The 24,248-nt window shown below is 56.8% G+C and overlaps 1 protein-coding gene across 11 annotated transcripts in view; it reads right to left on the bottom strand.

Annotated features, from left to right (window-relative positions):
* TNS1 (tensin 1) overlaps positions 1 to 24,248 on the bottom strand; it is a 267,429-nt gene that overhangs the window by 62,667 nt on the left and 180,514 nt on the right. For all 11 annotated transcript variants that reach the window (XM_045031936.1, XM_045031937.1, XM_045031938.1 and 8 more), the window contains one exon: positions 3,396 to 5,177. In XM_045031936.1, the coding sequence (XP_044887871.1) occupies positions 3,396 to 5,177 (1,782 nt within the window). The remainder of the gene's footprint in view (positions 1 to 3,395; positions 5,178 to 24,248) is intronic.

The raw sequence follows: 24,248 nt of genomic DNA, 5'->3' as shown, positions 1-24,248 counted from the left end.
ATCTCTACCTTTTTCCCTTTGTAAATAAACCTTTAGATTTTAGATTCTAAAGGATTGGCAACAGCGTGATTTGTGGGTAAGTTCTGATGTGTATATTGACCTGGGTCTGGGGCTTGGTCCTTTGGGATCGAGGGAACCTTTTTCTTTTATTGGGGTGTTGGTTTTCATAACCATTCATCCCCAGGACGAGTGCACTGGTGGTGATGCTGGGAGACTGGAGTGTCTAAGGAAATTGCTTGTGTGACTTGTGGTTAGCCAGGGGGGTGAGACCAAAGTCCTTTTTGTCTGGCTGGTTTGGTTTGCCTTAGAGGTGGAAAACCCCCAGCCTAGGGCTGTAACTGCCCTGTTTAAGCAATTGGTCCTGATTTGGCACTCTCAGTTGGGTCCCGCCATTATCGCTCCGTCACAGCAGCCCAGTCCCGTTCGTTCCCCTGCAGGACCCGAGCGGGATGCGGGGGGCTGGGGCCTGCTGCCCCCACTCCGAGGCCGCCCGCAGGATTGCACCAGCTGGGCAGCCAGCCCAGACGCGAGTGGCCAGGGGCTGGGTATGCGCAGCGTGCGCGCTGGGTCCCCGCAGCAGGCCCGGGCTCGGGGGGTTCGTGGGCGCCAGAGCCGCAGCTGCCGAGCTTGGCCAGCGGCCGCTTCCTCCCCCCGCGGCAGTGGGAGCTGCAGCAGCGGCTGCTCCCGAGTCCTGCTGCCCAGGTGGGGAGAACAGCCGCTGCCTGGCCCCGCAGGCCACCCCGTACTCTCCCTCCAGATACCGCGCCTGAGTCCTGCCTGCTCGGGGCCAGGCTGGACTCACACTCACCCCGGCCCCGTGCTCCCCTGAGTCTCCCGGGCCTCCCTCCAGCGCTTGCGGAGGGAGGAGGAATCGGGGGTGGGGGATTTTTTTTTTTTTTTGCTCTGCCTCCATTTTTTCCCCCTCTGCCCCCGCCCCGCCCCCCCGCGTCCCGATATTTGACCTGGGTGATCTGGTCACCCTAGCTCTGAAGTTAGGCCAGGGGCGACCAGAGTCCCAAAGGGATGAGGCCAGTTTGCTATTCCATCCACACACCCTCTGCATGGTAAAAATGCCTCGCTGGAATGGTCCCACTGGTCAATGACCTACGTCACACCTAACTGTGCCGCACTGACCCATGGGGAAGTTACCTCCTGACCCCAACTGGGGGCCATATGCCGTGGAGCATCAGGATCAATGACAGACCCGGTTCTAAATATGCCCCCTGTCATCTCGTTTGTTTCCCTAGCACAGATCCAAGCTCCAAGGCTGAATGGACAGTTTGACAACAGATCCAAGGGGGCATGTCGATGAGCAGTGCTTCAGAGGGGTGTGACACTTTCCATTCTCCTGCCTGTTCAGAACAGAACCAGCGTGCTCAGAACATCACAGCTCCTCCCGTGCCTGTGGCTGTAGGGCTAAGAAAGGAAAGGCAGGGCTCTGAGGCATGGGGCAGGGACTGAATGGACCCTAGCCCAGCAGTCCTAGTGCACGGGCTTTGGACAATGGCTAGGTGCTGGCCTAGGGCCTGGGAGACCAGGGTTCAATTGCCTGCTCCGCTATAGACTCTCTCTGTGGCCTTGGGCAAGTCACTTGTTCCCCATCTGTACCTTGGGGGGTTGGGAGGATAAATACCCTGAAGATTGTGGGGTACTCAGAGTCTGTGACAATGGAGGCCACGTAAGTACAGCACCTAGCACAAGTGGGAAGGTCCCACAATGAGGGGGAAGGGATAGCTCAGTGCAGGGGTCAGCAAGCTTTCAGAAGTGCTGTGCCAAGTCTTTCATTCAGTCACTCTGATTTAAGGTTTCGCGTGCCAGTCATACATGTTAACGTTTTTAGAAGGTCTCTTTCTATAAGACATAATTAAACTATTGTTGTATGTAAAGTAAATAAGGTTTTTAAAATGTTTAAGAAGCTTATTTAAAATTTAATTAAAATGCAGAGCCCCCCGGGCCGGTGGCCAGGATCCGGGCAGTGTGAGTGCCACTGACAATCAGCTCACGTGCTGCCTTTGGCACAGAGGCTAGAGGGTGCCTACCCCTGGCTGAGGGGTTTGAGCATTGTCCTGCTAAACCCAGGGCTGTGAGCTCAATACTTGAGGGGGCTATTTAGGGATCGGGGGGGGGAACCAACCTTGGTTCTGCTGTGAAGGCAGGGGACTGGCCCCAATGACCTTTCAAGGTCCCTTCCAGCTCTATGAGATAGGCACATATCCATGTAATAAAAAAATGACCCCTTTAGGGGCTATTGCTGGGTATCTAAAGTAGAGTCTGTTCCACCCAAGGGGGGTAGTTGTGGCTAGGCCTCCCACATCAGCATCCAAAACCTGGCCCTTGAACCCCTTTGAAAATCCATCACCGTGGGGGCTAACGTGCTGTTCTCTGCTTTTACAAGGTGCTGGCCCCTCCGCTCTTCTCCTGCCTCCTTCCTGCTCCCAGCAGCTCCCCGCGCAGGAAGCAGGGGCAATTTCCCTTTGGCTGCAGAGAGGGGCGCAGGAGGACAGCTGGAAGAGATCATTGTTTGCAGCCAGGAGACACCTCTGCATGCCGCTCCGGTCCTGGAGCCAGCCCCAGCCCCCGCCGCTCGCCAGCCAACGGGGCACTTTGGAGAAGCACCCAGAAACGCCAGCGCTGATGCAGGCAGAGCTGTCGGGCAGGCGAAGCCAGACTGGACATCTCCCCAGAGCGGCTCTCCCACCAAAGGCTGCCGGGGCCTCTTTCCCGTGCAGCCGGGCACACGGAGTGACTCAGGCAGCCACGGAGAAGTCCGCTCCCTAGCCCCGAGCTCAGCCGTGCTGCTCACACTGTCCCCAGTGACCGCGCCTGGCCAGCGGGGCCGTGTGGGAGACGGCTCCCCTCCAGTCGTGACCCCGTTTGCACGGAGAGGGGCCTCTGGGAACGGGCTGTGGGATGGGTAACTCTTCCCTGAGCTCTCTCCTGTCCTGTGCATCTGCGTTTCGTCTCGCCCTTCCCACAACTTCCACATCTTTCTCCCTCTGGCCCCCGTGCGTGCTTCCTGGGTCCGACCCCATCCCCAGGGACAGGCCCCGATTCTCCTCTCCTGGGCACCACTCGCTGAGGAGCTGCCTCTTCCCAAGAGCGAGGATGGAGAGGAGTCCCCTGGTATGTTAGGGGCCCAGAGGGCCTGGTTTCCAGGGAGGCCTGGAGTCAGGCTGGGCCATGGGACACGGGCGTCTCCATCCCAGTGGGACTCCCACGCGGCCGGAGCCTCGCTGGTGCGTTCGTGGCTCCATTCTGCTTGCGGACCCAGCCGCAAGAGCTCCCTGCAGAAGGGGCTCCCATAAGCCGCCCTCACCCAACAGTCTAGGGCAAACGCAGCCTGGCCCTGGGGTGACGCCCAGCCAGAGGGGGCACCGCAAATCAAAGCCTCTTACCTGCTACTCTGTGGGCCACCAGCCCTTCCAGGTTCAAGGGCTCTTCTTCCGAGGGTCTGGCAGGCTCTGGGTGATGCTCCGCTCCCTTCGGCGGCACCTGGGCTTGGGCTGTCGCTGCGGGGGAGGGGGGCGACGTGCTCAGGGGCGGCTGAGGCCCCACAGGGCTGTAAGCTGTTGCCGGAGGGATGGGAGAGGATGGGGGGCTTCCCGGGGGGCGGCTGTAGCTCCTTGTCTGCGGCACAGGCGGCTGCTGGTTCTGGTAGCCGTAGGGCGAGTAGGACACCCCCAAATCCTGCCCCACGTACTCTGGCTCGCCAGCGCCCCGGCCCCCCTGGGCCGGCGGTCCTGGCAGATGGACTTTGGCCAGCAGTTCAGAAGCTGGTGGGGGCTGGGTGACGGCAGTGCCCATGGCGTTGAGGGACGCACTCGCCGGCACGGCTCCGAAGGCGTTGCTGGGTCTCGGCTGGGTCACCTGAGGGGCCGCCTGGCTAGGAAGGCCCCACACTGGCTGGGCAGACAGAGAGGAGACCACCGGGCCGGGCTGGTCCTCCGTGGTGGCCATGGGGACGCTCTGGGACTTGTGCAGCGTCGAGGCGGACGGGTCCAGGTCCAGCATGAGCATGTTCAGTGCTGCTATCGACTGCTCGATCTCCTTCGGGGAGGCCACCCGAGGGAACTCAGGGATGCTGTGGCCCGGAGGGGGGGCCGCCTGCAAGGGGCTGGGCTGGGGGCTCGAACTGGAGACGCTAGGGCTTTGGCTTTCCAGGCCACCGTCTTGCTGGCGGGAGGGTGGCCGGCTCCCGCCGCTGCTGCCGCCCTGCTGCTGCCAGGCGTTGAGGCCCCTCTGCACGGCCTCCCGGCTGCTGGTGCTCCGTGCCGGCGCCTGGGGGAGCTGGAGGCCCGGCTCGGCGGCTGGGTAGGACTGAGAGCGGTACATGTCGTTGGAGTCAAAGCCGTACATGTAGGGCTGCGTGGTGGCCGGCGGCCGGGGCTGCAGCCAGCCGGGCTCAGGGAAGCCGGGTTGCTGCTGCCGGTAGTCGGACAGGTTCTCCTGAGCAGACACCGAGGGCCGGATCTGGCTCAGGAGCTGAGGGTGTCGCCCCATCATGCTCCGCAGCGTGTTCTGGTTGTTGTACGGGTACCCCCCATTGATCAGCGGCTCCGAGTCATACAGCCCGTCCTTGTGCAGCTTGTCCGCGCCGTCGAAGCTGGACGGGCCGTTCGGCAGGGAGGAGAGGCTCTCCATCCGGGGCACCTCTTGGTAGCCAACCTCACTGGCGTTGGTGGTGCCGTCGCAGGAGGAGAGGGTGCCCAGGCTGCCGACGCTGTGCCCGTCCTGGTTGGGCAGGTCGTCGTCCAGGATGTCCGTCTCCCGCTCGGCCACCAGGGTGCCGGCGCTCCCGTTGACGTGCACCTGGGCCGGCACCACGTGGCGCCCCGTGAGGGCGGAGCCGCTGGCCGGCGCCGCCCCTGGGTGGCGGTTGTGCATGGGGGCTTCGCTCTCCAAGCCGAAGCCGCTCAAGAGGCGCTCGAGCTCTCGCTTCTCCTCGGGAGTCAGCGCTGGGGGGCCGCCGCCGGGCGCCGCCTGCTCGTCGGTCTTGTCGGTAGCGGTGGAGTTGCCCGAGTCGCTGCTGACGGAAAGCGTGTGCTCGAGGTGGTTGGGCGCCGCGGAGAGGGGGGCGCGGCTGGCGTTGACAGCGCCGGTGCTACCGTGGAGGGAATCTTTCTTCTTCACCTTGGCGTAGAGGCTCCCGTCCAGTGGCCCCTGGGTGTGCCCGAGCTCTGCATGGGGAGAAGAGAACAAAGGAGATCAACGGTTTGCTCGGGGCGGGACAGCGAGCTAATGGCTCCCATTAAGCACAAATGGCTTCAACGCTCAAATGCTGAGCTAAGGGCCCTGTCAGCCGTCTCCCAAGCACTCAGCCTGCCCGTGAAATACACACCACGTTCCCACCGCTCTCCTGCAGAGACGCCGGCGCTGTGTCCTCTGTGGCTAACGTGGCCAGAGGAGACGGCGTCTGCTGAGACGTTACTGGAAACCTGCTTTCACTGCGCTGAACGCACAGGATGCTTTGCAGTCCGGATCGATACAGCGTTAATGTGAGCTCTCCCGCAAGGTTCAAACTGGATCCTGGGCTGTGTGAGGCGTACGGCCCTGCGTGACTCTAGAAAGGAGCCCCAGACCCCCTGACCTCCTGCACATCGCAGGCCACAGAACCTCACCCACCCACTCCTGCAACAGATCCCTGAGTTCTGGCTGAGTTACTGAAAGGACTTTTTGTGATCATCTCGTCTGACCGCCTGGATAACACAGGCCAGAGAACTCCCCTGAGTTCTAGCTCAAAAGGACGTGGTTGTTCTTTAAAATTCAACCTTGATTTCAAAATAGCCAGTGATGGCAAATCCACCAGACCCCGTGGTAAACTGCCCAGTGGTTAATTACTCTCACTGGTAACATTTATGCCTTATTCCCAGTCTGGATTTGTCTAGCTTCAATTTCCAGCCACGGGATATTTGTCTGCTAGGTCAGGGGTTCCCGGGGTTTTTCTTTCTAAGCGCCCCCCAATATGCTATAAAAATTCCAGGGCTGAGCAGGGGGACCGCGAGTTCAGGCTTCAGCCTTGCGGAGATGGGGGCTTCTTTCCCACAGGCCTGAGGGCTTGGGGCTTTTGCCCCATGGGGTGGGGGCTCGAGGGCCCAGGCTTCAACCAGTGCGGGGCGGGCTTGGTGCTTCAGCCCTATGGGGCACCAGGCTGCCGCTGGGCACCGGGGCTCCAGGATCCTGGCTTTAGCCGTCCAGGGCAGAGGGACGCGGGGATTTAGCCCTGCAAGGTGGGGGGGGGGGCACACAGCAGCATTTTAGACCGGGACATTTGTGACCCCGGACACCGCCCTGGTGACAACGTTTCCACCGCGCCGCAGCGTCACAAGCCCAGTGTGGTCCCACGGCGGGACAAGACCCGGCTCCCTGCCTGCAGGAATCCGCCTGCTCCATTCTGAACCTTGCGCTCAATGACCGAGCCCCGGCAGGGCTGGACTGAAGCGGCGAGGGGTCGACGCCGTAAGTCAGACGTCATCACCTCGCCATGGGGCTACGAGGTCAGTTTGGGTGACTCCATCATGCTCCGTTTGCCCCGGCTGACCTCACGCCCAAGCGAAGCAACCAGCCACTTTGGACCCCACCCTCTTGCGGGCCCTACAACCCATCCCAGCTCTGCAGATGCCATCCGGGCCGGATCACAGCCTGGTCCCTCATGCTGGCACATGGGGGCTCTGCAAAGTGCAGGGCCGGCTGCCGTCCTCCAGGTGACTCAGGTTTTTCCAGCCTTAATTTCAAACTGCGCTCTGCTCCAGGGCTGCCCGGGGCTCTGCTGCCCTGGGTGAGTGCAGGGCGTTGGGGAATGTGATCTGCTTCGGCCGGGCCGGGTGCCAGGAGAATGTCGTCTCCTATCAAAGGCGCTGCCTTGGCACTACGAGTGTGGCATGGAACAGCAGAGCAAACCATCCATTTCCCCACTCCGCCCTCTCTCCCCGTTGGAGTCTCTCCCTTTGTTTTCCCAGATCCCCAGTGAGGTTTCCTGGAAGGCCATGGAGGCAACATTAAACTCTTTCTTTTTAGAGGAAAAAGTGACTCTTCTCTGGCCGCAAGCCAGAGGCCTGACTCACAGCCGGAAGACAGCTTCATGCGACAGCGTGAAATCAGAACGCTCTGATCGGCAGGCAAACACTTCTGCAACAGAGCCAGGCGGACCAGAGGAGGGAGGCTAACCAACCCCTGTGCTCCTGTCCAAACACTGTCACCTCCACACAACATGGACACACACACAGAGCACAACCACCAGGCGGTGCGTGCTCGCACACACACGCAGCCTGACACCCCAGAGCAACACCCGCGCAATGCACATACCAGTCCACAACCCCCAAACAACATGCACACACAAACACAGCAACAGCGCACAGCGAGCCACGCAAACACACAGCAACATGCATACGACAGGTGTCTGCCTGTGCACACAAGTGTGATGACACAGACACACACACAGCAACTCCCATACGTTGTGTCTGCACCCATGTGCCCACACAGCAACACTATTTCTGGATTAAGGATGGCAAAAAGTCCTCTCTGTACAGCGCACACGCCACCAACAGAGTGGGACATACAAACCTAGGAAGACACAGTTTGAGATGGGGGGGGGGGTTGATGGATGGGGATGGGGGAGGTGTTGATGGATGGGAGGCGTTGATCCTACTTGTATAAGTAGGGGCATTGCCAGTAAATCGAGAGACATGATCATTCCCCTCTATTCGGCATGGGTGAGGCCTCATCTGGAGTACTGTGTCCAGTTTTGGGCCCCACACTACAAGAAGGATGTGGAAAAATTGGAAAGAGTCCAGCGGAGGGCAACAAAAATGATTAGGGGGCTGGAGCACATGACTTATGAGGAGAGGCTGAGGGAACTGGGTTTATTTAGTCTGCAGAAGAGAAGAGTGAGGGGGGATTTGATAGCTGCTTCAACTACCTGAAGGGGGTTCCAAAGAGGATGGATCTAGACTGTTCTCAGTGGTACCAGATGACAGAACAAGGAGTAATGGTCTCAAGTTGCAGTGGGGGAGGTTTAGGTTGGATATTAGGAAAATCTTTTTCACTAGGAGGGTGGTGAAGCACTGGAATGGGTTACCTAGACAGGTGGTGGAATCTCCTTCTTCAGAGGTTTTTAAGGTCAGGCTTGACAAAGCCCTGGCTGGGATGATTTAGTTGGAGTTGGTCCTGCTTTGAGCAGAAGGTTGGACTAGATACCTCCTGAGGTCCCTTCCAACCCTGATATTCTATGATTCTATGAAAGCAAGTGCGGTGAAGTCTTTTTTCGATTTCAGTGGGGTTTGGATCAGGCTACAAATTCTTACTATAACAACACACATTCTACACAGTATTATTCATTTTTCGCCTTCGGACCCTTGTTAGGTTTTTGTGCAGACGTAGCCGGGTTAAGTTCAGTCGAAAGCAAGCTCAGCCCACTGAACAGGTCTGGGGACATCAAGGGTTAAATGTCCTTCTGTCCCAGGAGTCTAAGATCTTGGGCCGGGAAGAATGAGTAAGATTTTCCCAGGGAGAGATGCCCGGCCCCGCCGTGGCTTTCGATGGCTCCGTACACCCCCGCCAAACCGGCCGGTCCCCAGCCTTACTCTACAGCTGCTCCTAAGCGAACTGTCAAGCAAAGGCAATTGAGTGCCCAGAGCTCTGGAAAGCATCCAGCCTTCTCCTGCCTGCGGACATGCTTTGGGGAGAGGATGCTGATCCAACATCCCTCCCACAGGCAGGGCAGCCGCGGCTCATGGGGAACCCAGGGTTGGACTCAGCGGAGGGGAGACCCACAGCAATGCCTTCTTCCAGACCAAAAAATCAGCTCTCCCGGGCTCACCCCCGCAGCCAGGTCCACATTCTCTAGGCTATTTGCTGCCATTCAAGATAAGTGGCGCTCCTTGGGCCGAAGCACAAGCAGGACAATCAGCGACACTAGGGCTGTTCTAGCCGAAGCGCGCCCTGGGAGGCTGGGCACGAGCCACGGGGAGGCAGGAACAACGCGCCGGCAGGCTATGTCCATATCAAATAAATAAAGCACGTGGCCCAGGAAAAAATAGAGGGAAGAGGCTTGAATTAGCGCCCTGGGTCAGAACCCGCCCTGCTGCCGGGAGAAGCATCTCCGAAGCGTCCGCAGAACGGGCTTCAGGCAGGGGCCGGGGCCGGCGGGGGGGTTTAAAGCTCAAAGCGAGGCCAGCAAAGTCCCATGGTGGCCTTTGGACCAGACTCTCTTTGAGAGGGATGGAGGCGACGAGCCAGCGGGGGGCCGAGCCGTGGGGACAAACAGCGGGAGCTTGATACGTTGACAAACAGGACGATAGGACCCACGGGTAGGGTTGCCAATTTTGGTTGGATGTATTCCTGGAGATTTCCTCACATGACATCATCTTTAATTAAAGAGTCGTCTTTAATTCCTGGAGACTCCAAGCCAATCCTGGAGGGTTGGCAACCCTACCCACGAGGCCCTTGCCAAGCTGATGGCTAAGTCCACGCGTTGCTGTCCGACGGGAGGCCCTCGGGAACCCTTTTTTAAGGTTTTTAAGGTCAGGCTTGACAGAGTCCTGGCTGGGATGATTTAGTTGGGGTTGGTCCTGCTTTGAGCAGGGGGTTGGACTAGATACCTCCTGAGGTCCCTTCCAACCCTGAGATTCTATGATTCTCTGATTCTCGGGGACGCCTACGCTGTAATACAGGAGCCGAGGCCCCGCTGCGACTGGCCCGGTCAGCTCACTCGGGCAGTGGGCTCCAAATTGCAGGGAAGATGTTCGAGCACCACCCAGCCCAAAGTGACTGGGGCCATTCAGGAGACAGAGGCCTCCCAGCCCAAGGAGCTCACCCGCAGCTTCCAGTCTCCATGGAGCTGCCCCAAGTTCTGCTACTGGTTAAGCCGGGCTGGCTCAGAGTGGTTGGAGCCAAATTATTTCCTGCTCCGATTTAGCCCTTTCCACCGTGGTTTGGAAACACCCACCGCTCGGTCCCAGCAGACGCCCGCGAGGCAGGTAAGAACAACCAGGTGCAGGCGGGTTAAGTGACTCACCCATGCCACACGAGGAGTCGGTGTCGGAACTGGGACGATAACTCACGGCTCTTGATGCCTGCTCCTGTGCTTTAACCACTAGGCAATGTTGCATGAGAGCAACGTGCTCACAGGCGGATGGAGATGAGAGACAGAAAAACTCTCCTGAATCCACTTATGCACCCCTGCGTGGCAGATACAGCCCGAGCTCATGGCTTACAGATCGCGCTGGAGGGCACAGAACTAGCAACCTATCTGGGACTGAACCCGGACCATCCTTTTGGGTCCGACAGGGCAGGCAGCAGGGTTAAAAATGACCAAACGCTTCTATTGCCATGAAAAAAAAAGCAGGATTCTGTCTGCAGTGATGGCGTGGGCGGGGTGTGTTGCAGATTCGCCACATTCACAGCAAAACTGGCAGAATCCCAATTCCTGCTTGAAGCAAGTGGGCACCTGCTCCCCTGGTCAGTTGACAGACACAAGTGCAAAGCCAAACCAGGGACGGTCCGTCCAAATCTCTGCCCAATGAGAATGCCCCACCTCATCTGTCTCTTGTTTCCCGAGACCATCTGGGATGGCAGCAGCGTCCTCACCATGGCATGCAAAGCACCCACCATCAGCTTATTGGCTTAGCGGCTTTTATTTTTCAAAGGTATCTGACACAACGAGAATGTTTTTGTTCGATCCACCTGTATTGATTCAGGCAGAGAGGATGGAGAAGGATCCAAACAAAACCTCGGGGCTTTGCTAGAGGAAGTCCCTATTCTGCTCTACCCCACGCCCATCACCGTGCTATCTGATCCCACGGACCCAGGCACTGATCTAAACCGAACACTACAATAGCACGACTCTCCAATTCTCCGACAGCTTTACTCTGCTTTCTGGCCTTCATCCCCCTGCGTGTCCCTTCCCCTTTGCGCAGAGACAAATCAAACAACAGATTGTAGGAAAGGAGAGAGTGGCCGATATAAAAAGTGGCAACTTTCTCCAGACTCTAGTGGCCACATTCAAATACGCTTCCCAAATCGCCGGCCAGGCACTTGGTGCTGGTGCAAAGCAGGTGTGGCACAGCAGAGCATAAACCGCTGCCCAAGGTGAAGGGAAACCAGTGATTGGCCTCTACGCCAGCAGATCGCTGGAGCAGGGGAAAGACAGCACAGGAGCGAAGCAGTTAGAATCGCCTGGGGATGTGGCTACTTGGTTTGGTCGACGCTCGGGTGAGCTCTGCACCCCATCCTGAGAGTCCTACCTGCAGTGTGACCCACTCTGCCCCTCTGCCCGCTGGGCTCTGAGCTCAGGACAGCTCCACTGACTCCAGGGCTGAATTACACCCACTGGGAATCCAGCCCCGGTCATCTCCAAACGCATTGCCCCGAAGTGACAGCTAGGCCAGCTGGCAGGCGGGGACCGCGCGGGCCTGCGACGGGACGGGGAAGCACGGGAATCAGGCTGGGTTCCCAACAGGAGCTCCAGGCATTCGCTCAGCCCCTGCCCTTCAGTCCCGGCAGGGTTTCCGTTTCATCGCCTGCCCAGCTATGAGGCTCAGCAGTGCCAAGGAGCCGTCCCTGCCCTCGGCAGGGAAGTGCTGAGATCTGCCTGGCTCTAGGGTGTCGTTAACCAGCAGATTAAAGTCTCCCCATCTTGCAAACCAAATTGGGTCAGATTCAGAGGAAGCAAAGCCCAGCCCAGGAGTCAGAACTTACCAGCTGGATGGAAGGAAAACACCCAGCAGAAGAGGAGGAACTGGGTTAATTTCCTTCCCTCGCTGTTCACTCCCTTTTCCTTCAGTGCCGGAGCTTTCTAAGAGTTCCTGAGAGATGGCAGCCCCAGCTCTGGCTGTCTCTACCCTGCCTCTCCGCCTGTCAGGGACTGGAGCGGGGTGTTTCCTGGCTCGTGGGATAAAACGCCGTCTGTAATTTCAGCCAGTTGGATCCCAAGGATTTCTCATCCTGCAGCTATGTGATTTTAGCATGACATCACGGAGGCTGCGAGTCCAGCAGCACAGCACTGGGCGGCTGCACCACACAGCCGCTAGACAGAGCACTCGCCCAGAGCCGGGCGGAGAGAGGGAAGGAGGTGGAGAAAGGGAGGAGAGGTGAATGGGCAGAGAGTGTGGTGAGGCAGGGGATGAAGAGAGGGAGACGGAAAGTCAGAGACCAGAGCCAGGCAGCCTGAAAGGGGAGGTGGTTTTCCCATTCCCCCCGGGCCTCAGCTCTCTGCGAACGGGACCACACAAGGGACATCCATGCTCCTCCGGCTGCGGAACAATCACATGAGAAGGACGAGGGTTAAACAGAGCCTGTGGCTAACTGAGTGACACAAACAAATTCACCCCGATTGAACCCCACTGAAGCCAATGGAGGGATGAGAACTTAGCCTGTCGAGAAGGAAGCAGAGCTAGCTAGCTAGCTAGACAGACAGACAGAGGGGGTGTATGGGCATAGATAGATAGATAGACAGATAGATAGATAGATAGATAGATAGATGGGGTGCATGGGGATGGATAGATAGATAGAGGGGGTGTATGGGGATTGATGGATGGATAGAGGGATGGATAGCTAGATGGATAGAGGGGGCTTTTTTATTCAAATCAGGACATGCATCGCAGCTTAACTAGCATCAGGACATGGCAGTTTCAGGGCCTTGAAAATCTTTCCCCAACCTTCTGGAGGTTTGAAATACAAAGGCATTCTCACAAGCTGTGCAGGCGCACGCAGTTCAGCCTCCTGTTATTTTAGCAGCCAGGTTTCGCACTGGAAGACACTTTCCAAGCACAGTTCCAGCCAGATGGGCTCTTATGCACACTCGCTCTCTTATTCAGACAGGTTTAAGTTTCAAGGAAACTTTGACAGTGAAAATAAGGTATAACTTTCGCTGGGTATTAACCATTTTTTCCTACTTTTCCTCGACGAAAGAGGCTGCACAAGACATCCTACCCACTGAGAAAGCCCTGCCGGCACTGTGCCCTGTTGCAGTGATGGCAGAACACAGATGGGGCGTACTCCAGAATGGTGTCCAGCACCCAGGACACTACATTTTGGGTGACCCGTGCCACTCCAAATCAGGGTGAAGATTCAGTGTTTGAATTATGAAAAATACCCCAAAGCGGGGATGATGCAAACACTTGCTCTTCAGCACGGTATCGCAAAGCGCTTGGCAAACATTGCTGCAGCGAGGCTCACAGCAACCCCTGGGAACAGGTGAGAATGACAGTCCCCATTTAACAGATGGGGAAACTGAGGCGCTGGGAAGTCAAGCGTCTTGCGTCAAGTCACACCAAGAGTTGGCTCTTCTGCCTCCCAGTCCAATGCTGCAGCCACTAGACAATGCTGCCCCCTCAATGCTCTGATCTATCTGAACCTTATGGGAAGCTCAGGAAAACAGGCTCTGTCCCCGTTCTTTAGCATTTCCCTTTCTGGAGCCAGGGCGTGGATGTGAAACAGACAAACTGGGTTAGTTTGGAAGGCAGGGAACATTTGGGGGGTTGAGTTTCTGCCACAGGTTCAGGCCAGCTCTTATTGTCGGTGAGCCCGTTCAGGAGCCAGTGGGGTGGGAGTGATCCAGGAGGGCGTCTGGCCACCTGCTCCATCATCAGAAGGGGTATGTCTACCCGGCAATCAGAGCTGTGCCTGCAGCACACATGGACAGACCCGAGCTAGCTTCCATTGCGCTAGAGCGGGGAAGACACAGCAGCACGGGCTGGCTGCTCAGGTACACAGAATAGGGTCCCAGGCAGGTTTGTATGGCCCATGCTACAGACGCTTCCCGGCTACCATTAGTGGAGTCAGCAGACATCTCCATGCGCTGCAGGCCCACCGCCAACGGCAGTGGAGACAGACTCGATACGTCCAACGTCCCTTGCGCTTGCGCCGATCATGCTACCGAGAACCCCCCCTCCCGGAGTACCAGCCAACCCTGCACTCCTCTGCCTTCAAATCACGGAGCAGACTCGGAGCCCAAGCCAGCAGAGGGGACAACGAGAGTTCTTCAACCTTAGGCCGTGTCTACACTCGCGAGCATACAGCGGCAGAGCTGTACCACTCGGGTAGCCGCTCGGTGCCGACGGCAGAGCTCTTCCATGCTTCGGCTGCACCATGGCCTCTTGGGCCCCACGCCGCAGCCGAGAAGGAAGGCAGGACCTGCACTCCCCCAGCCCACCACCACGCTGGTTAATGCAGGCTGCTGGCGGCCCCTGGGCGGGCTGCGATCAGCTCCAGCTGGTGCACCGCTCCCTGACAGACTGTCCCGCTCCCACGCTGCTTCCTGGACCCAGCCCACCTCTACCTCCCACGGGGAGGCTGGCACTTAGGAAGACGCTGCTGCCACTAGCCAGTGTGCCTGTGCCAGGTCTCATAACCGGGCACCTGCCCCAGGACCTTCGCACGGCAGCCACCATCCCCGTCTTCTCCTCCCCGGCCACCTGCTGCTCCCACCAGCTAACTTCCAAGCCTGGTCCCTGTGAGCACAGGCCAGACGAGAGGCTGTGGCTGACTCCACTGTGCAGTCAAGCAGAAGGGATGGGTCTTGGAATGGGGTGGGGAGATCACCCAAATCGTCAGGACGCAGAGCTCCGGGGCGTGGGTCCAGCCCGCCCTGCCCCACCTAGTTAAGGAACAGGATGAGCTCCAGCAGTGCCAGAAGCCGCTGGGATGCGGGAGCAGACCTGAGCCCGGTCAGCGCTGTGGGTGTGCCAGGAACGGGTGCACGAGATCAAACAGCCGGCCGGGGAGAGAAGGGAGGAGTGGTCGGCTCCGGCATCTGCAGAATGTTGTAAAGGCCCAGGCAGACCAAGCCCACCGCCACGCCAGGCTGCTGTACACAGAACCCCAGGAAGGCAATGGGGGAGCGATTCCAGCAGCAGCAAGAGGCACGTGCCAAAACGATTACTCAGGTGGGGAATTAGCCAGTCTCCTGCAGATGTCGGAGCTGGACGCGGGTCAAAGGCATCCAGTCCCCCATCGCCAGCCCGTAAAGTCCTTTCACAGACGCCATTCAAAATCGCTTAGCTAACAGCAGGCGGGGGGCGGGGAAAGGGGGGGAACTGGGGAAGGTGGAGAGATTCAGGGGAGGAATGGACAGAACGGCCCCCCCTTACCCACGGCAGGGCTGTGTGAGTGCTGCCTAGGGGGCCATGCTGCCCCACAACGAACCGTGGGGCTGATTTCATGACACACGTCCTGAGGTAAAGATGTGCATGGCCCGGGGTCCCCCTGCCATGCGGTACATCAGCGCACGCACCGCCCAGGGCCCCAGACTCCCGCTGGCTTCCCCAGGACACCGGTGTGCTGCAGGATTGGGACTAGCAGATCAGGGAAAGGGATTTCTGGAGGCCGCCTGGCAGACGGTTAAAGCCAAGGACTGACAGTCAGGACACTCCAGGATTCTCAGCTTGGCTCTGGGAGTGGAGCAGTTTAAGCGAGAGAGTAGAGCTGGTGGGGAGTCAGGACTCCTGGGTTTCCGCCCTAGCCCTACCATTGGTGCATGGGGCGGAAAATCACTGAGCTGAAAAATGTTTATATTTGGGTGCTTAACACTGAGGCACCGAAATAAATGGCCCAACTACCACAGAAGAGGAAACCTTACGGCCCTGGCTGGAGTCAACAGGAGCCGCGCATTATTCAGCACCCTGGCTTACTTAGCTGCCTAAATACAGACACAGGTGTCTAACTGCAGGCACCTACATTGGAAAACGTTGGCCTTACTGGGGGTAAAGGCAGCGACAGGCCGACACCCAGCAGCAGTAAGAACAGACGTGGCTTGTGTTGTCCGAGGAAATGCTACATTCCGTGACTGTCATGGTTTTTTCCGAGGCCAGGATATAGCATTTATTTCTTGGGATCCAGGTCCCCATTACAAGCCCCTGCAGAGGATGGATCTAGATTGTTCTCAGTGGTGGCAGATGACAGAACAAGGAGTAATGGTCTCAAGTTGGAGAGGGGAGGTCTAGGTTGGATATTAGGAAACACTATTTCACTAGGAGGGTGGTGAAGCACTGGAATGGGTTCCCTAGGGAGGTGGTGGAATCTCCTTCCTTAGAGGTTTTTAAGGTCAGGCTTGACAAAGCCCTGGCTGGGATGATTTAGTTGGGGATTGGTCCTGCTTTGAGCAGGGGGCTGGACTAGATACCTCCTGAGGTCCCTTCCACCCCTGGTATTCTAGGATTCTCTGAATTTCCAGTGACAGAAGGATGGACCGGCCTGGCAGCCCTAGGGTGGGAGGTACTGGGCTGCTAAACGTACAGAGGGATCGAATGCCCGCTCCCTTCCCACCCTGTTCCCAGGGGGAGCCAGGCATGTGGCCGAAGTAGCAAGGTCCTTGCTGATGGAGACATTGCATTAATGGGCTCGTAGCTGCTAGCCCACACTGGCCAGCAGAAAGGCCATTGGAGTGGGGAGAAAGATGGTGGTGAAGGCTGGTGGGCCCTGGGATCTTTCTACCACATCACTCAAAAAACTAAACCAATTATAACTTATAACTCCAGGGCTCTGGGGGCTATTTAAAGGGCCCAGGACTCCCCTGCTTCTACCGCCCCGGCCCTTTAAATAGCCGACGGAGCCCTGGGGTAGCGGTGGCGGGGCTCCGGCAGCTATTTAAAGGGCCCGGGGCAGTAGAGGCAGCGGGAGCCCCGGCCCTTTAAATAACCCCCGGAGCCCCACCGCTACTCCAGAGCTCTGGCAACATGGCTCTGGCAGCAATTTAAAGGGCCTGGGGCTCCAGCCGCTGCCGGGAGCCCCAGGCCCTTTAATTGCCGCCTGGGGAAGCCGGGCCGCCCCGGTACGGCACACCGGCTCTTGGCGGTACACCGTACTGGGGCGTACCGGCTTACTTTCACCTCTGACCATCTCCTTCCAGAGGAACCTGCTACCCAACCTTCCACGTGCACCGGAGATGAAGCACTAAAATGCCCAAGGCCTCGGATCACCATGGATTAAGCCTCCGGGACAGACCAGTCTGGCAGGAGCAAGGTCCCACCTACGTCCTCCCACAGGCAGCGAGCTGTTATGAATCTGTGCTACGGATCCAACCAGGCCCAACCAAGACCACAGCACTACAGAGCTAGATGCTGCACTGACTTGTCGCAAGAGACAGCTCCCGCCCCAAAGAGCTTACAATCTGAATAGATAAGGCAGAAAAAGGGTGGGAGAAAGGAAGGATCATTTCTCCTCATTTTACAGCAGGGGAAACTGAGGCACTGAACGATGAAGTGACTGGCCCAGGGTCACACAGGGAGTCTGTGGCAAGGTCAGGAAGTGACCGTAGATCCCCCAAGTTCCAATCCAGCGCCTTAACCACAGCGGTATAAGAGATCTCCCCACACTACACTCCCCAGAGCTCCATCCAGTCTCATTTTACGTGTCTCAAGTGAATGGCGCCCGTCGCTTTCTTTGGGAGGCCATTACGGCATGAGGGAGTCTCTTTCAGAAACACAGGCAGAGAGATCTCATCCACAGGGCCATTTTGCTGATATTTAGTTGATCTTTTCTGCTGCTGGACTTCCCTCTGCTCAGTCACTCTGGCCCGGATCGCGCGGGACGGTTCCGATCTCGCCATTAACCCAGCTCGATAGCATGGCTGAGAACACTGCAGAGAGAGAGTGACTCTGCCAGCCACTCTCAGACTGTCCCTTGCAGGCAAATGCTATTTATGCGGATACCACAACGCCCTGGAGTAACAGGGTAAATGTGCTGCCTCATGGAGAGCCTTGAAATACATCCTGGGCAACAGCCATTTTCACCATGCCAGTGTGATTAACCCCAGACTTATTTCTGTCATGCAGACACACAGCGCAGCAGGGAGTTGAAAGAGGCACATCAGACATGACCTGGACTTGAGAGTGCTCAGATACGCTGGTGAAAGGGCTCTATGAGAAAGACATACAGACGGGGTGTATGGGGACAGACAGACAGACAGGGTGTCTGGGGATAGATAGACAGACAGGTTGTATGGGGATAGATAGACAGACAGACAGACGGGGTGTATGGGGACAGACAGACAGGGTGTATGGGAATAGACAGACAGACGGGGTGCATGAGAACAGATATACAGACAGACAGGATGTATGGAGATAGATAGACAGACAGACAGACGGGGTGTATGGGGATAGACAGACAGATGCGGTGTATGGGGACAGACAGACAGACAGACGGGGTGTATGGGAATAGACGGGGGATAGATAGACAGACAGATGGGGTATTTGGGAATAGACAGACAGACGGGGTGTATGGGAATAGACAGACAGACGGGGTGCATGAGAACAGATATACAGACAGACAGGATGTATGGAGATAGATAGACAGACAGACAGACGGGGTGTATGGGGATAGACAGACAGATGCGGTGTATGGGGACAGACAGACAGACAGACGGGGTGTATGGGAATAGACGGGGGATAGATAGACAGACAGATGGGGTATTTGGGAATAGACAGACAGACGGGGTGTATGGGGATAGACAGACGGGGTATATGGGGATAGACAGACAGACAGACAGACAGACAGATGGGGTGTATGGGAAAAGACAGACAGACAGGGTGTTTGGGGATAGACAGACAGAAAGACAGATGGGGTGTATGGAGATAGACAGACAGACGGGTGTATGGGAATAGATAGATAGATAGATAGATAATATCCATATACCCCCCCATCTGTCTGTCTATCCATCCTCGAACATATCTATCTCTCTATGTCCGGGGATGGATAGACAGACAGACAGATACATAGCTCTTCCTCTATAGTTCTCATGTAACTAAACTATTCATATTTAGATCTATTATTAATGAATGTCTTTGTTTAAAACTTTCTTTCAATGAAAAATGGCCTTTTTCTTAAATAAATATTTTTGTTTCTTTCAAAATGTTCCTGATTTTCAACAAAAAAACCCTTAAAACCCCAATTTTTTTTCCTAAACTGAAAAAAATATTTGTTGACAAATGAAACAAATTTCCATGAAATACTGTTGAGGGGGGAAAGAAATCTTTTTTCCCTAGCAAATACTGCCCATTTCCTGGACTGCTCTACCTGGGTGATTATTCATTCTGATTTCTCCTATGGTACAGCCTATCTACTCAGGCAGGAGTTGAAGTCACAGGTCCATCTACATGGCCTACGGACACACGGCATTTGGAAATAAATATTCTGTGCCCCTTAGGCTGAATGATTTCAAACACAAAGGTCCTTCGTAGAATAACAGCTGGCAATAATTAATCCCTAAAGAAACGTCTTGTACACACTATAGAACTCGGGGGCTGGGACTCAGACCACTGCAGATGGTCTGTCTGGCCAAATTAATGGGGTTTAGATCCTGGTTCCTACTGTGGCTACATTGCACGGGTCTGCCAGGGGTGCGGGAGCCCACGCGGCATAGGGCCAGAAGGGCTCATGTGCTCCAACAATCTCCACTAGCTGGAATGGCCCCTGAGGGGTTGTGAGAGCTGGAATGTCCTACCTGCCTCCAGGAGCTGCACGGGCACACAGCCATCTTTGCTCCCTACAGCTCCTGCCCCATGGGTGCATAGTGAGGATTCCCAGGAGATTTGAATTCCTGTCTAAAGCAAAGATTCAGAGCTGTGAACATGAACGAGCCAGGCCAGCGAGAGGAGATGCTCACGCGGGAAGCAGCTGATGGGAGGTGGTGGAATCTCCTTCCTTGGAGGTTTTTAAGGGATGGGATGATTTAATTGGGGATTGGTCCTCTCTGCAAAGCAGGACCAATCCCCAATTAAATCATCCCATCCCTTAAAAACCTCCAAGGAAGGAGATTCCACTACCTCCCATCAGCTGCTAGGGGGACTAGATCAGGGGACTAGATCCCTCCTGAGGTCCCTCCCAACCCTGATATTCTATGATTCTATGTGCACAGTTCCCCGCTCCCACCTGCCGTGACCTCCCCCGCAAACTGGCTGCGGCCTCCCCGGCGGGAGGCAGGAGGCAGTGATATATGGTCGCTTTGGCGCTTAACCCAGCAAGACAAATGCTACCAAAGATGGGGAGGGATTTGGGGCAGGCTCCGTGCTCTGGGCTGTAAATAACCACACTGGCTCGGGTGGAAAAACACGAGAAACCGACCCAGATAAACAGCCTTGTTGTAACCGGTCCATGGGCTGAGCGCCACAGACACAACTACTGGGAATAGCTATTTAAGGTCAGTTATCGTGTATTGGTTCTAATATTTCTCATCTCTCCAAGGCCTGTTCATTGAAGCCATGGGGTCAGGTATCCAATGGCGTAAAGCAGCATTCCTCCACCGGAGTCCATAGAGCCAGATCCCCAACTGGTGCATGCGGCCACAGTCCTGCTCACTTTTGAGGGAGCGACGCCGATTTACCCCAGCTGAGGATCTGGCCCAATGTAAAACAGCTCCAGTCCAAACCCGTTGCAGAGGCTCTGCCACGTCCTTTAAAAGAAGGTTTCTCTATAATAAGCGGCCGGCGCAGAGGCCTGGTGGCAGGCCGCGAGAGAGAGGCATCGCCTCACTCGCTCACGGCCCCATCACCAGGGAAGAACACGGGCGTCCAAACGGCTCCCGGAGCACTCGTGTCAGAACGTGAGTGGCACCTCTGGAGTGGAGTGGGGGGCTCAATCTCTCCTTCCTCCACTGGGCTTGCTTGGCCGTTTCTAGACATGGCATTTCTAGGGCACCTGTGTTTGAGCTGCTTTTCCGTGCGCCCGGTGGCCCCTCGGCGCAGCTCTCCTGGCACAGCTCCCGGCGGCGTTAGTGACGTGACGATGGATGTCACCAGGCCGAACTCCCTGGGCCAGCTCTGCCTCCGCAGGTCAAGGGGGCCCAGGCGAGCGCTCTCTCTTCCCGGGGGACGTGCTCAGGCTGGGCTCTCTCTACCCGAGGGCTCCCTTCTTTGTGAGGCAGGAATGTGAAGCGGAGGGGTCAGGACACCAGCCAACAATGCAGCATCTGTGGAGAAAACTCCTGCCGCAAATCCCATTGTCATCCCCCAGCCGCATGGCTCGGCTCAGCCCTGCCGAATGCCCATGGGGGACAAGGAGCTGTTTGCAGCAGGAGAGAGGGGAGATCTGCCTCGGGAAGGAAAACGGAAAGCCTGGCACATGGTGCCATGTGCATCCCTCCACCTCCCCAGCACTCGCTAGCGCGGCGAGATGCTCTCCCGGAACTGTTGTGAGGGTAGAGATTGTGAGGCGACCAGATAGACAGGGGCTGGCTAAGGACCTAGCTACAGAGATCGCCTGTTGCTGTGATCGCTCTGCCCCGCCACCCAGGGGCGGTGTTGTGACAATGAAGTACGTTAAAGATTGTGAGCTGATATTATGGCAACAGGGGCGTCTACGAACTCAAAACGACCTCGGCGAGTTGGAAACGGGTCTGAAACCAACAAGGTGGAAATCCGTGAAGACAAGTGCAAAGTACCACACCTGGGAAGGAAAAATTATATGGGGAATGACTGGCCAGGCAGTCGCACTGCTGAAAAGATCCGGGGCTACTGGATTGAATATGAGTCAACAGTGTGATGCTGATGCGAGAACAGCTCGTCTCATTCTGGGGTGTATTGACAGGAGAGTTGGACGTAAGACACGGGAGGGAACTGTCCCGCTCTCCTCGGCCCTGGGGAGGCCTCAGCTGGAGTGCTGTACCCAGGACTGCGCACCGCACTTTAGGACAGATGTGGACAAACTGGAGACCATCCAGAGGAGAGCAACAAACATGAGAAAAGGTTTCCAAAACCTGCCCCAGGAGGAAAGAGTTAAAAACCTGGGCATGTTTAGTCGTGAGAAAAGGAGACGGGGGGGAGCTGATAACAGTCTTCTAAGATGTGAAGAGCTGTTATAGAGAGGACAGTGGCCAGTTGCTCTCCATGTCCACTGAAGGCAGGACAAGCAGTAACGGGTTTAATCTAACACGGGGCATTTAGGTTAGAAAATAGGAAAAGAAAATAACTCTCAGGGTCGTGCAGCTCTGGAATCGGCTTCCAGGGAGGTTGTGGAATCTCCATCACTGGACATTTTTAAGACCAGGTTGGACAAACACCTGTCAGCGATGCTCTAGGTTTACTTGGTTCTGCCTCAGCACAGGGGGCTGGACTTGGCGACTTCTTGACGTCCCTTGCAGGCCTACAGTTCTCTGATCGGCTGTCAGACAGATACCTGGCCTGTCCAGAGGCGGCAGTTCCTGTCTAGCTAATGTTCCCTGCTACCCAGCACAGCACAGCTGGGTGAAGTCTGCGTCCACTCTTCCATGGCAATTTGTTGGAATTTTAAAACACGCTCAGTTTTGCTGGGCAGGAGACCATTTTGCGTTCACTCTCCAGTAACATTTTGCTGGGGCCGGTGTTCTCGGAAGGCAAATTTCAAAGTCACCCACGCAAGGCGTCAAAGCATTGGCCCCAAATTAAATTTTAAATTCCGATGCACGAGGGCTTCAGGGCTAAGGCAACCAGCAGACAGAACCAAGCACACGACTTATTTGATCAAGCGCAGCTAAGCAACACAGTTTGAAAACCCAAGACTCCCAAAGAACACAGCAAACATTTGCAAAAAGAAAACTGGCAAAGAATTTCAAACAGCAAACCCATTGCAGGACATCGCGATCTGCTTCTGGATCTTCTTCAGGCACAAAAAGAGGCTAAATTCATCCAGTAAATTAATTACTGGCTGCAGATGATCTGCCCAGGTCTGACCAAAAGGATCCAGAAGGACTTGGAATTTTCCAGCTCTTTCCGCACTTGTAATAAGTGCACCATGCGCAGTGCAGTGTCCCAGTCACAGGGTTTAAGGCTAGAAGGGACCCCCAGATCCGCGATCCCTCGTACATACAGCTCTGCTGACTCCCCGGGAGTTGGGTCTGAACTAGGGGGTGGCCCCAACCCACCTGCCCGATGCAGCCTTCCCCGCCCACAAGAGACGCAATGTTGCCTTGCCTCTAACATGGCACATTCCCCAGAGAAACACCAGCCAAGCCCCTGGCCAGACACCCCTTCTGTGGTGAAAGCCTTCTCCTGCACAGAGAACGGACAATAGCTGGATTGTTTCCAGCCGTGACACCGACTCTCTGGGGGCCCTTGAGCATCACTTAGGGGCATTTTTTGGAAGGTATTTAGGCACCTAACAATGGGCTAAATGCCTGTAAGATTCTGGCCCTTAGTCTCCTTGGGTTCAGTACAATGTCGTCCCGGGGCTGGGGGGCGCACAGGGATCAATACTAGGGATGTAAAATGTTAACTGATTAACCAATAAGCATCGGTTCTGTCGGTGAGGTATTCCGGTTAACATTTAAACTCCGTTGTGGGACTCCGCTGCCACCCTGCCCCTGGGATCCCAGCCTGCCGCGTCCCCCTCTCCCGGGTCCAGGCCCACCCCCCAATTACAGATTGCGGGTGCTCAGTGTCACGGAGTGTGGGGGGGTCAGGGCCCTGCACCCCCCACTCCCTGCGATTCCCCGTCACTCAGCCGGCCAGTGACACAGCAGGGTTATTAGCCGACAGGAACACGGTCCCAAGCAGGGCTTGTAGGTACAGCCAGGACCCCTCAGCCAGGTCCCTCAGGGGGGCTTAGACCCCAGACTAGGGGTTCCTGCCTCCTCCCAGCCAGCCCAGAACTGAAACCAAAACCCCTCCAGCCGGCTCTGCCCCCTCCTTCTCCCCCTCCCCCTTTGTCCAGCTTCCCGGGCAAAGGTGTCGACTCGCCCCACCCCCTCCTGGCTCAGGGTACAGGCTCAGGTCCCGTCCCTCCCCTAAAGTCACCCCCTGCTCTCCCATCCCCCATGCAGAGAGTCCCAGTAAAACTAAAGGACATTCCCAGGTCAGTCCGCCCCCCCTCCCTGCTGCGTCACACTCAGACACCGGGGTGACAGGGGTCAGTCCCCAGAGAGCGTAGCGCAAATGTGGAACTGCTGGGGCAGGGCTGGAGGACACGGATGATTCTCCCACCCTGCTGCTGTTAATCCTGCCTTGGAGACCACGCTGCCGGCATGGGAGCCCTGGGCCCCCTCCCCCGGGGATCCCCCTAGTGCAGCGTTCAGGGTGAGACCCCGAGGACTAAAACCCCCCCGCCAAGGGGAACGGCAGACCAACGGGCCTTGGAAGCGAGTCCCAGCCCCCCTCCTCCTCGGCCGGCCGCTGCCCAACGTATCCACCAGCTCCCATGAGCGCTGAGCTCCTGCAGCGTCCCCCGGAGCCGCACCTGCCCTGCACCTCTCAGGATTGCACCCTAAGGGCCGGCTTTCGGGCAATTCCCCCGTTTCCCGGGAATCGGGCCCCGCGCCTAAGAGGGCCCCGCACCCTCCGCCGAAG

This window comes from Mauremys mutica, chromosome 10 (genome assembly GCF_020497125.1).
Source record: "Mauremys mutica isolate MM-2020 ecotype Southern chromosome 10, ASM2049712v1, whole genome shotgun sequence".
NCBI lineage: Eukaryota > Metazoa > Chordata > Testudines > Geoemydidae > Mauremys > Mauremys mutica.
Note: the sequence above shows the minus strand (reverse complement) of the source record. Positions and strands in the feature narration are given on the sequence as shown.